We start from the raw sequence: 13071 nt of genomic DNA, 5'->3' as shown, positions 1-13071 counted from the left end.
TCCCAGCTACTCGGGAGGCTGAGGCAAGAGAATTGCTTAAGCCCAAGAGTTGGAGGTTGCTGTGAGCTGTGTGAGGCCACGGCACTGTACCGAGGGCCAAAAAGTGAGACTGTGTCTCTACATAAAAAAAAAAAATGCTTTCTTGCTTATGGAATCAGTTACAGATCCGGCATAAAATAGGCACTAAGTATTTGAATAAATTTATGGAAGGAAGAAAAGCCATGAGAATGAATGAGGTTGTAACTGAAAAGGGCATCAATAAAGCAATACTGTATATGTAAAGAATGGCATGGTGCTATCGTGCATACATAGATGGATTGATTTGTAACACTACGATAGTACTTCTCCACTGTTTTTTACTGTTTTTTTGCAGTTTTTGGCCGGGGCTGAACCTGCCACCTCCGGCATGAGGCCAGCACCCTACTCCGTTGAGCCACAGGCGCCTCCAATACTTCTCCATTGTTATCCTCACATACTAATGAATGAATGGATGTGAAGTTAGAACTCGCTCACCTCCCACTTCTCCCTTTGTTCTTCGGGACTCCTACACAAAGCGTGTTTTATTATTCTATACTGTTGTAAGAAGTACCTAACACGTACTAAGTGCTCAAAAGAGGTAAGTAATCGGGCAAATCAGCTCCAACTACTTTCCAGCTCGTAGACTAGAGACTCTGGAACTCACTCGCCTCTCCCTCTCTATGGCCCACCCATCAAGCAAGGGCACTGCTACCTTCTTAGCTTTGCTACGTCATAAAACAGCGCTCTAGGGAGGTGGGTTTAACAAGCTCCCAATCACGTGATGAGATATGGGCGGGGCGACAAAGATCTATATCCCAGCGTCCTCTATGCTTACTTCCTTTCTGTCGTTTTCCGGTCGTCCAAGATGTCGAAGCGAGGTGAGGTTTTGGCCTTGGAGGATCGTCCCCCATCTGCCGCGCGGTTGTTGCCAGCCTCCCCGGGATGGGCAGCCTTGGGCAGCTGGGGTGCTTTGCTGTCTTCTGGACCGGAAGGAGAGGATGGGCACCGTGAAGGCACTGGAAAGGCCCCCCGAATAAGGCAGGGTGGAGAGTGGAGCTGGCAGGATCCTGACATGATTCTGGAGAAGCTCGGCGAGATCAATCCGCACATAGCGCTGCGGTAATGGGTTGAAGTTGAACTGGCTCAGGTTCTAATTTGGCGACCTGTACGGCCTTCTACTTTGCAGGAGGAACTGTGTGTTGCAAAAGGTGTGAAAGTTAAGGCCTCCGGTCCTTTTAATCTCCACGTAAGGGCGGTAATAGTGAAAAATTGTCTGTTTACCCTTGAAACAGAGTATAGGAGGAGATCTAGGAAGAGTTAATTTGTTATGCAACCTTCCAAAACATATGCAGTGAATTTATGGCTCGATCGTGAGAGGAACTCCTAACCATATCTAGATAGTGATTTCTTTATTCCGTTTCTTTTCCCTTTCTACCCCGAGGACGCGGTGGGTCCTCTGGTGCGAAATTCCGGATTTCCCTGGGTCTTCCGGTAGGAGCTGTGATCAACTGTGCTGACAACACAGGTGAGTCCTTTGACTGCACCCTGCTACGCTTCCCCTTTTAAAAGCACTCAATGGGCCTTTTGCTAATGACCCATTGAGCCGTCAAGAAAGGGCAGATTAAAAGCACCGCTTTTGGGTGAAGTGGCAGCATTTTGTGTTGTTTTACTTCAATCGGTGGTGTAACAACATGTTCTTGGGAACTAAGGGCTTAGGCATTGAGTCGAGGGAGAGGCTCTTGAAGTGTTTCCAAAATAGTGTACTGTGAAACTGCGCAGTAAATGCTCAAAAAAAATTAATTTTTGTTTACATCCTTGTAAAGGAGCCAAAAATTTGTATATCATCTCTGTGAAGGGGATCAAGGGACGACTCAACAGACTTCCTGCTGCTGGTGTGGGTGACATGGTGATGGCTACAGTTAAGAAAGGCAAACCAGAGCTCAGAAAGAAGGGTGAGTATGCACTGGATCCTCCTTATCTGGTGGCTATTGTGGGGACTTCTCTTGCTGTTGGAAAACGGAACATTGATGTACAGTTCTCCAGGCATCTTAATGGTTTGATTTCCTATGAGGCAGTATAAATAATACAGTGGTGTATATTATATATATAGAGAGAGATAGAGACAGAGTTTCACTGTGTTGCCCTCAGTAGAGTGCTATGGTGTCATTGTTCACAGCAACCTCAAACTTGGGCTTAAGCAATTCTCTTGCCTCAGCCTCTCGAGTAGCGCCTGCCACAATGCCCGGCTACTTTTGTTGTTCAGCAGGCCTGGGCCAGCTTCAAACCCACCAGCCACAGTGTATGTGGCCGGCACCCTAACCACTGAACTATAGGCACCAAGCCACAGCAATATATTCTTTTTTTTTTTTTCCTTTTTTTTTTTTGAGACAGAGCCTCAAGCTGTCACCCTGGGTAGAGTGCCCTGGCATTATAGCTCACAGCAACCTCCCAACTCCTGGGCTCAAGAGATTGCCCTGCCTCTGCCTACCACGTAGCTGTTAGGGCAACCTCCACAATGCCTAGCTATTTTTTGGTTGCAGCCGTCGTTGCTTGGTGGGCCTGGGCTGGATTCGAACGTGCCAGCTCAGGTGTATGTGGCTGGCGCCTTACCTGCTTGAGCCACAGGTGTCGAACCAACACAGCAATATATTCTTGATAGGCAGCCTAGTACTAGACCATGAGAGGTCACAGCTTTAAGGCTTATGGTGTCACTAAAGGCAAGTTTCCTTTTCTTGAGTGAACTGACTTAAAAGGGAAGAATGGTGTTCACTTTCTCAAGTAGTTGTGGGACTCAGGTGAAGAGCTGAGCCACATAGAGCATCTGGGCTGTTAGCTAGCATTTGCTAAGCACAAAACAGCAGTGGGCCTTCTTCCTACAGGAAGGCAGGTCCTTTTTCTTTTTTTTTTTTCTTTTTTTTTTTTTAGAGACAGAGTCTCACTTTATGGCCCTCGGTAGAGTGCCATGGCATCACACAGCTCACAGCAACCTCCAACTCCTGGGCTTAAGCGATTCTCTTGCCTCAGCCTCCTGAGTAGCTGGGACTACAGGCACCCGCCACAACGCCCAGCTATTTTTTGGTTGCAGTTCAGCTGGGGTCGGGTTTGAACCCGCCACCCTCGGTATATGGGGCCGGCGCCTTCCGACTGAACCACAGGTGCTGCCCGGCAGGTCCTTTTTATAGATGAGATTGAAACTAAAAACAGGGAGTTGTTTTAGTCTTGGGCTGGCCTCACAAGTTTTCCCACCAGGTATATGAATTGAAGGAGGAGGCCTCTGGCACACTACTTGTCATTTCCTGGCTTTAGAACTTCCAATATTCAGTGTACTTCAGTTCCTGAACTTTTTTCCCTGTGCCTGCTGAGTCTGTCTCTACTCTGGGATGTCCTGCTGTTCCAGAGAATTCCTGGCCATCCCCCTATGTACAAATGTGATGTACTAGAGTAACTCCTTATGTACCTACACCAGCACACAATCTCCATGCACATTTTTAGCCTTTGGGTCAGAAATCTACTTTGTTTGCCTTTTCTTTCTTTTTTTTTTTTTGTTTGTTTATTTGTTTTTGAGAGTCTCACTGTGTCACCCTTGGTAGAGTGCCATGGTATCATAGCTCACAGCAACCTCCAACTCTTGGGCTTATGCCTCGGCCTCCCAAATAGCTGGGAGTACAGGCACCCACCACAACACCCGGCTATTTTTTTTTTTTTTGTAATTGTCATTGTTGTTTGGCAGGCCCTGGCTGGGTTCAAACCCACCAGCTCAGGTGGATGTGATTGGCACCCTAGCCACTGAGTTACAGGTGCCAAGCCAACTTTGTTTGCCTTTAATTTTTTTTTTGTAGAGACGGAGTCTCACTGTACCACCCTCAGGTAGAGTGCCATGACATCACACGGCTCACAGCAACCTCTAACTCTTGGGCTTATGCGATTCTCTTGCCTCAGCCTCCAGAGCAGCTGTGACTACAGGTGCCCGCCACAACGCCCGGCTATTTTTTTGTTGCAGTTTAGCCGGGGCTGGGTTTGAACCCACCACCCTCGGCATATGGGGCTGGCGCCCTACTCACTGAGCCACAGGCGCCGCCCTGCCTTTAATATTAATAATTTATTTGAGGGTTTAGTAGCCCTGTGGTTGTGATTAAACACTGATGAATCAGAGGATGAGGATTTAACTGCACAGGCTTTTCCCTCTTCTCAGAACACTTCTTGGGTCTGATTAGTGGCCCAGGGAGCTCTCCTTGGGTCTGATTAGTGGCCCATGGAGTTGTCAGAAGAGCAGAGCAAATGGTCATCTCTTAATGGGTGAAGTGGCAGGAAGATAGACTTGGTCTCAAATTAGTGGTCGGACAAACCAGACAACACTTTATGGATTTAAAGCCAGTGTTGAATTCCCAGTTCTATTGATGTCTTTTTGGTTCTTGTTTCTGCTAAATAAATACATCCCCTTGCCTTGGACTTAAATCTGTAAGTAACAGGCCCCTGTAAAGTACTGTGTTTGTGGCGGCCCCTGGGGCTCAAAGGAGTAGGGCGCTGGAGGTGGTGGGTTCAAGCCCAGCCCTGGCCAGAAACTGCAAAAAAAAAACAAAAAACAGGTGTTTATAAAAAAAAAAAAGTCCTGTGTTCGTGGGCTTTGTCTGCATGATACAATTGTGAGAATTAAATGGTTCAGAAGTATGAGGGTCCAACAGAAGATGGCTTGCACGTAAAAGTTACCTTGGTGTGTATCTCATTATCTTGATCAGAGGGTATCTACTTACCTAAATTTTTTTTTTCTTTTAATTTTTTTTTTTTTGTAGAGGCAGAGTCTCACTGTACTGCCCTCGGGTAGAGTGCCGTGGCGTCACACGGCTCACGGCAACCTCTAACTATTGGGCTTACGTGATTCTCTTGCCTCAGCCTCCTGAGCAGCTGGGACTACAGGCGCCCACCACAATGCCCAGCCATTTTTTGTTGCAGTTTGGCCGGGGCTGGGTTTGAACCCGCCACCCTCGGCATATGGGGCCGGCGCCCTACTCATTGAGCCACAGGCACTGCCTACCTAAATATTTTTTATCTAGTACTTGCTTCAGGGAAAGTCCTATTTCCTGTATTTATAAATATCCTGTATTTCTAGCGTTTGATGTTAAATGTGGAAATGTAATTTTTTTTTTTTTTTTTTTTTTTTTGGTAGACAGTCCCTATGTCGCCCACAGTAGAGCGCTGTAGCATCACAGCTCATAGCAATCTCAAACTCCTGGGCTTAAGCAATTATTTTGCTCCTAAGTAGCTGGGACTACAGGCGCCTGCCACACTGGACAACACCCAGCTATTTTTTTTGTTATTGTCATTGTCTAGCAGGCCCTGGTCGCCTTCAAACCCGCTAACCCAGAGCATGTAGCTGGCACCCTAACGACTGACCTATGGGTGCTGAGCTGTGGGAATGTAATTATTGCCCCCATTTTACAAAAGAAAAATTTGAGCTCCCAAAGATAAATTAACTTGGTCAAGGTCTTCAAATTAGTATCTGTCAAAATTTGAACCCAGGTACATCTGACTCTAAAATAGCTGTTCAGGCTCAGCACCTGTAGTGCAGTGCTTAGGGCGCTGGCCACAGTGCTGGCGGGTTCAAAGTGAGCCTGGGCCTGCTAAACAATGATAACTGCAATAAAAAAATAGCCAGGGATCCAACCCCAGCCAAACTGCAACATCAAAAAAAAAAAAAAATAGGGTGGCGCCTGTGGCTCAGTCGGTAAGGCGCCGGCCCCATATACTGAGGGTGACGGGTTCAAACTCGGCCCTGGCCAAACTGCAACCACAAAATAGCCGGGTGTTGTGGCGGGTGCCTGTAGTCCCAGCTACTCGGGAGGCTGAGGCAAGAGAATCGCTTAAGCCCAGGAGTTGGAGGTTGCTGTGAGCTGTGTGAGGCCCCAGCACTCTACTGAGGGCCATAAAGTGAGACTCTGTCTCTACAAAAAAAAAAAAAAATAGCCAGGCATTGTGGCGGGTGCCTATAGTCCCAGCTACTTGGGAGGCTGAGGCAAGAGAATTGCTTAAGCCCAAGGGTTTGAGGTTGCTGTGAGCTGTGATGCCACAGCACTCTATCCAGGGTGTTAAATAGTGAGACTCTCTCTCAAAAAAAAAAAAAATCAAACATAGAATTAATTACACACGAAATACTAGTTGAAATTCAGTTACCCAACTCTTAGACCTTCAAGAGATGATCATTGTGGGCCGGGTGCAATGGCTCACACCTGTAATCCTAGCATTCTGGGAGGCTGAGGTGGGTGGATTGCCTGCACTCAAGGGCTCGAAACTAGGCTGAGCCAGAGTGAGACCCCCTGTCTCTAAATAGCGGGGCGTTGTGGCATGCGCTGTGGTCCCAGCTACTTGGGAGACTGAGGAGAGAATCACTTAAGTCTAAATTTGAGGTTGCTGTGAACTGTGAGGCCAAGGCACTCTACTGAGGGTTAATAAGTGAGACTCTCAAAAAAAAAAGAGAGATGATCATTGTTATTATTTTGTTGTATGTCCTTTCCTGAATTCTATGCAAAAATTGAGCTTGTCAGCTTTTTTATTTTGTTTTTGCAGTTTTTGGCCTGCCTGGGCTGGGTTTGAACCTGCCACCTCCAGCATATGGGGCCCGTGCCCTACTCCTTTGAGCCACAGGCGCCGCTCGAGTTTGTTAGCTTTTTCCTGTGGAAATGGACCATTACCATCCCATATTTGTTGTTTCATCATAAATGACTTGCAGATTTTTTAAAAACTGCATTTTAAGGGCGGTGCCTGTGGCTCAGTGAGTAGGGCGCCACCCCCATATACTAAGGATGGTGGGTTCAAACCCAGCCCCGGCCAAACTACAACAAAAAAATAGCCGGGCATTGTGGTGGGAACCTGTAGTCCCAGCTACTCCGTAGGCAGAGGCAAGAGAATCACTTAAGCCCAAGAGCTGGAAGTTGCTGTGAGCTGTGATGCTACAGCACTCTACTGAGGGCAACAAAGTTGACACTCTCTTTAAAAAAAAAAAAAAATTGCATTTTGGGCAGCGCCTGTGGCTCAGTCGGTAGGGCGCTGGCCCCATATACCAAGGGTGGCGGGTTTAAACCTGGCCCCGGCCAAACTGCAACCAAAAAAAAATAGCCGGGCGTTGTGGCAGGCGCCTGTAGTCCCAGCTACTTGGGAGGCTGAGGCAGAAGAATCACTTGAGCCCAGGAGTTGGAGGTTGCTGTGAGCTGTGTGAGGCTACAGCACTCTACCGAGGGCCATAAAGTGAGACTCTGTCTCTACAAAAAAAAAAAAAATTGCATTTTAAGCACTGTGGGAGGTGGAGGTGGGTGGATAGCTTGAGCTCATGAGTTTGAGACCAGCCTGAGGGAAAGTGAGACCCTGTGTCTACTAAAAAATAGAAAAAAAAATTGAGGCAAAGGATCTCCTGATTCCTAGAGTTGGAGGTTGCTATGAGCTATGACACCATGGCACTTCGGCTACAGTTTGAGATTCTCAAAAACAAATTGCATTTTAAAAAACAAAGAAGAAACTAAAAAAAATTGCATTTTAAATGGTTGCACAAAATTCCAATGTATGCCTGTTTTCAGGCTGGTTCCAAAGTTTTGTTTTGTTTTATTTTTTCTTCTGAGACAGAGCCTGGAGCTGTCACCCTGGGTAGAATGCCGTGGCATCACAGCTCACAGCAACCTCCATCTCCTGTGCTTAAGCTATTCTCTTTTTTTTTTTGTAGAGACAGAGTTTCACTTTATGGCCCTCGGTAGAGTGCCATGGCATCACACAGCTCACAGTAACCTCCAACTCCTGGGCTTAAGCGATTCTCTTGCCTCAGCCTCCCAAGTAGCTGGGACTACAGGCGCCCGCCACAATGCCCAGCTATTTTTTGGTTGCAGTTCAGCCGGGGCCAGGTTTGAACCCGCCACCCTCGGTATCTGGGGCCAGCACCTTACCGACTAAGTCACAGGTGCTGCCCCCGAGCCTATTTTTTATTTCATTTTTTTTTTTGAGCCAGTCTCAGTATGTCACCCTTAGTAGAGTGCCTTGGCATCACAGCTCAGAGTAATCTCAAACTCTTGGGCTTAAGCAGTTCTCTTGCTTCGGCCTCCCAAGTAGCTGGGACTACAGGCACCCGCCACAATGCCCAGCTATTGTTGTTGTTGTAGTTGTCAGGCCCCGGGCTAGGGTTCGAACCCGCCAGCTCCGGTGTATGTGGTTGGCACCCTAGTTGCGCCTGTAGCTCAAGTGGCTGAGTCGCCAGCCATATACACCTGACCTGCTGGGTACGATTCCAGCCTGGGCCTGCCAAACAATGACAGCTACAACCAAAAAATAGCTGGGCGTTGTGGTGGGCACCTGTAGTTCTAACTACTTGGGAGGGCTGAGGCAAGAGAATCACTTAAGCCCAGGTGTTGGAGGTTGCTGTGAGCTGTGATGCCATGGCAGTCTACCCAGGGCGACAGCTTGAGGCTCTGTCTCAAAAAAAAAAAAAAAAAAACCCAACATATGCTGGGTGGCACCTGTGGCTCAGTGGGTAGGGCACCAGACCCATATACTGAGGGTGGCAGGTTCAAACTCAGCCCTGGCCAGAGTGCAACAAAAAATAGCCCGGTGTCGTGGCGGGCGCCTGTAGTCCCAGCCTCTCAGGAGGCTGAGGCAAGAGAATCCCCTAAGCCCAGGAGTTGGTTGACAATGGCATTCTACCAAGGGCAACAGAGACTCTGTCTCTTAAGAAAAACAACATGTCTCAGGCAGCGCCTGTGGCTCAGTGAGTAGGGCGCCGGCCCCATATACCGAGGGTGGCGGGTTCAAACCCAGCCCCGGCCAAACTGCAACAAAAAAATAGCCGGGCGTTGTGGCGGGTGCCTGTAGTCCCAGCTGCTCGGGAGGCTGAGGCAAGAGAATCGCATAAGCCCAAGAGTTAGAGGTTGTTGTGAGGCTTGTGACGCCATGGCACTCTACCCGAGGGCGGTACAGTGAGACTCTATGTCTCTACAAAAAAAAAAAAAGAAAATCAACATGTCTCACGGTTAGAAAGGTGTAACATAATGGTATGATACATATTTTTTTTTTTTTTTTTTTTTTTTTTTTTTTTTTGTAGAGACAGAGTCTCACTTTATGGCCCTTGGTAGAGTGCCGTGGCCTCACACAGCTCACAGCAACCTCCAACTCCTGGGCCTAAGCGATTCTCCTGCCTCAGCCTCCCGAGTAGCTGGGACTACAGGCGCCCGCCACAACGCCCGGCTATTTTTTGGTTGCAGTTTGGCCGGGGCCGGGTTTGAACCCGCCACCCTCGGTATATGGGGCCGGCGCCTTACTGACTGAGCCACAGGCGCCGCCCAATGATACATATTTTTAAAATGTATGGTCCAGTGGTTTGGCACCCTTAGCTCAGTGGGTATGGTGCCGGGCACATACACCGAGGCTGGCTTATTTGAGCCTGGTCCAGGGCCTGCTAAACAACAATGACAACTGCGACCCAATAATAATAATAAAAAAAAGGTATGGTCAAGATCCTGGGCATACTCACTAAGAGTTTAAGGAGTGTACATATATGTACACTAGCAGTTACAGATTTTGTTAGGATAAATTGGCAGGTGAGTTAATGTTGTAAAACCTAACATAGTTCATTTTTTTTTTTTCTTTTTTTTCTTTAAAATATATATGTATCTGTACCATGGGAACTTAATCTGGATGGTGATGGGTCTTTTTTTTTTTGTAGAGACAGAGTCTCACTTTATGGCCCTCAGTAGAGTTCCATGACCTCACAAAGCTCACAGCAACCTCCAACTCCTGGGCTTAAGCGATTCTCTTGCCTCAGCCTCCCAAGTAGCTGGGACTACAGGCGCCCGCTACAACGCCCGGCTGTTTTTTGATTGCAGTTCGGCCGGGGCCAGGCTTGAACCCGTCACCCTCGGTATATGGGGCCGGTGCCTTACCGACTGAGCCACAGGCGCTGCCCACCTAACATGGTTAATTCCAACAAATTCCAGCAATTTTTGTAATTTTTAGGTCAAGAAATATACTTTCCTGGGTTTTTTTTTTTTTTTTTTTTTTTTTGAGACAGTCTTATCTGTTACCTCAAACTCCTGGACTCAAGCCATAATCTTGCCTCAACCTCCCAAGTAGCTGGGACTACAGAAGCCTGCCACAATGCCCAGCTATTTTTAGTAGAGATGGGGTCTTAACTCTTGCTTAGGCTCGTCTGTCTCCTGAATTCAACCAATCCACCTGCCTGGGCCTCCCAGAATGCTAGGATTACAGGCATGAGCCACTGTGTCTGGCCCACTCTCAGGTTTTGATATATACTCAGTGGAATATTGCGTAATATGGGGTTGATAGCTTGGCTTCTCCACTCGTTGGGGGGAGGGGTGTTTCCTTCCCAATTTTATGATACTGGAATCCTACTCTTATCCACCTGTTAAGTGAAGTGGGAAAAGTTATAGAGAGTGCTTAGCAAGTTTCAAAAGAGTACAAATTTACACTTTATACACTTGTTAGAAAATACTGTTGGGCAGTGCCTGTGGCTCAAAGGAGTAGGGCGCCAGCCCCATATGCCAGAGGTGGCGGGTTCAGGCTCAGCCCCGGCCAAAAACTGCAAAAAAAAAAGAAAATACTGTTGATTTTGACTTAAAAGTGAATATAGTCTTCCTTAAAGGGTGACCAGTGTTTGCACTCTCTCACACTTGCTTTTGGGATGAAATGCTAATGAGTATACATTTCTCTCCAGGTGTAAATTGTTTTTGCGGTGGTGCTAGGACTTGACAGGTTAATGTCTTCTGTCCTTTTGTCCCTTCTTAGTTCATCCGGCAGTGGTAATACGACAGCGGAAGTCATACCGGAGAAAAGATGGTGTGTTTCTTTATTTTGAAGATAATGCAGGGGTCATAGTAAACAATAAAGGCGAAATGAAAGGTAGGAAAGCAACCCAGGTTGTTGCTTAGATCTGAGTTTGGATGGTTTAACTCTGGAACTATAGGCAAAGGACCTGATGTCTTAACCTGTTTCCTCACGTTTTTTTTTTTTTTAATGCAGGTTCTGCCATTACAGGACCAGTTGCAAAGGAGTGTGCAGACTTGTGGCCAAGGATTGCCTCCAATGCTGGCAGCATTGCATGATTCTCCAGTATATTTCTAGAAAACATTAAAACATGTATGATCCCAAGTGCTTGCCTCCCTGTTAATTTCTAGACTTTTTTTTTTTTTTTTTTGCAGTTTCTGGCCGGGGCTGGGTTTGAACCCGCCACCTCCGGCATATGGGGCCAGCGCCCAAGTCTCTTGAGCCACAGACGCCACCCCATTTCTAGACTCTTGACATCCCCTAAGCAGGCTACAGTCCTTAGGGAGGCTGAGGCAGGAGAATCGCGGAAGCCCAAGAGCTGGAGGTTGCTGTGAGTCCTGTGACATCATGGCACTCTACCGAGGGCGGTAAAGTTAGACTCTGTCTCTACAAAAAAAAAAAAGAAAGTTACTTGGGGGCAGCGCCTGTGGCTCAAAAATCAGAAATGTAGAGGAAGTTAAAGGTTTTCGGATGAAGGCTTGCATCCACAGTGTGTATCAGTGTCTTTTGACTTTTTTTTTTTTTTTGAGACAGTCCCAAGCTGTCACCCTGGGTAGAGTGCTGTAGCATCACAGCTCACTGCAACCTCCAACTTCTGGGCTAAGCCATTCTCCTTCCTCTGCCTCCCAAGTAGCTGGGACTACAGGTGCCCGCCACAACGCTTGGCTATTTTTTGGTTATAGCTGTCATCATTTGGCAGACGAGCCCGCCAGCTCAGATGTATGTGGCTGGCACCTTCTCTCCTTGAGCCACAAGCGCTGAGCCTTTTGACCTTTTTTATCTCACGACACACTTAAATTATATTGATAAAAAATAAAATGTAGGCTCGGAGCCTGTGGCTCAAATGGCTAAGGCGCCAGCCAGTGCTAGGTTCAAATCCAGCCTGGGCCTGCCAAACAACAATGACAGCTACAACCAAAAAATAGCCAGGAGTTGCCCCGGCCCGCGGGGAATTCAATGGGGACCTGGGAAACAAAGGGGTCAGTCGAATGAGGGGACAAGAGACACGAAAGAATGAGAGCAAGTCAAGAGTCTGATCAAGCTCCGTCGAGTTTATTTTTCAGCTGGAACGAAGAAGTAACTAAGGGCTATTCCTAACAGGGCGGGGAGGGGGCTAGTTTCTGGAGAATTACTAGGAGAAGGACCCTAAGGCGGGGAGTGCATTTCGGAAGAGATACGCAAGCGGAAAGTACCGTTGCTGTTATGGTTGAATTCCTGAGAGTAGTTTGCTCATAAAACCGCAAATCAAGCAGGCTTAGCAAGGGGCATTTTTGTGAGATGTTTTGGCTCCTGGCAGGTGCTGTGGCGGGCATCTGTAGTTTCAGCCACTTGGGAGGCAGAGGCAGGAGAATCGCTTGAGCCCGGAAGTTGGAGGTTGCTGTGAGCTGTGATGCCACGACATTGCCCAGGGTGACGGCTTGAGGCTCTGTCTCAAAAAAAAAGTAGAGGGGCGGTGCCTGTGGCTCAGTGGGTAGGGTGGCAGCCCCATATACTGAGGGTGCCCAGGCCAAACTGCAACAAAAAAACAGCCAGACATTCTGGCAGATGCCTATAGTCCCAGCTACTCGGGAGGCCAAGGCAAGAGAATGGCTTAAGCCCAGGAGATGGAGGTTGCTGTGAGCTGTGTCATCACAGCTCTCTACCGAGACTTTTTGTCTCACTTTTACTGTGATAAAGTGAGACAAAAAGAGGTAGAAGCAATAACTGCTTTGAAGTTTTGAAATCAATGATCTTAATAGTTTTTTGCAGCATACCTAAGATCCTCTCAAAGCACACCAGTTGCAAATCTCTGCTGTATGCCCATATCTGCAAATACTCAGACCTAACTGTAAGTTGGGTATAATGCAGGACTTGAGACCTGCATATATTCACTTGGTGAGATGGCTACCATGTTTTATTCTAAAACTAGATATGGGGCTCAGCGCCTGTGGCTCAAGCAGCTAAGGTGCCAGCCACATACACCTGAGCTGGCAGGTTCTAATCCAGCCCAAGCCTGCCAAACAACAGCTGCAATCAAAAAAT

At 47.5% G+C, this 13071-nt stretch overlaps 1 protein-coding gene and 1 non-coding gene across 2 annotated transcripts; both read left to right on the top strand.

The window, feature by feature from the left end:
• Positions 1 to 817: 817 nt before the first annotated feature.
• On the top strand, positions 818 to 11126 carry RPL23 (ribosomal protein L23). Its single transcript, XM_053569415.1, has 5 exons — positions 818 to 896; positions 1460 to 1543; positions 1842 to 1970; positions 10792 to 10905; positions 11026 to 11126. Exons 1-5 carry the CDS (start codon positions 884 to 886, stop codon positions 11106 to 11108), a joined length of 423 nt encoding a protein of 140 aa, XP_053425390.1. The 5' UTR covers positions 818 to 883; the 3' UTR covers positions 11109 to 11126.
• LOC128571456 (small nucleolar RNA SNORA21) lies at positions 1575 to 1710 on the top strand. The gene has a single exon (XR_008375865.1). It is a non-coding gene; the product is annotated as a small nucleolar RNA SNORA21 (small nucleolar RNA).
• Positions 11127 to 13071: the final 1945 nt, after the last annotated feature.

Source organism: Nycticebus coucang, chromosome 18 (genome assembly GCF_027406575.1).
Source record: "Nycticebus coucang isolate mNycCou1 chromosome 18, mNycCou1.pri, whole genome shotgun sequence".
In the NCBI taxonomy this organism is placed as follows: Eukaryota; Metazoa; Chordata; class Mammalia; order Primates; family Lorisidae; genus Nycticebus; species Nycticebus coucang.
This window is presented reverse-complemented; position numbering and strand designations above follow the sequence as displayed.

Coding starts and splice junctions, on each gene's coding strand:
- RPL23 (XM_053569415.1), top strand. Junction 1,544..1,841: donor CAACTGTGCTGACAACACAG/GTGAGTCCTTTG, acceptor ATCCTTGTAAAG/GAGCCAAAAATTTGTATATC. Junction 10,906..11,025: donor CAATAAAGGCGAAATGAAAG/GTAGGAAAGCAA, acceptor TTTTTAATGCAG/GTTCTGCCATTACAGGACCA.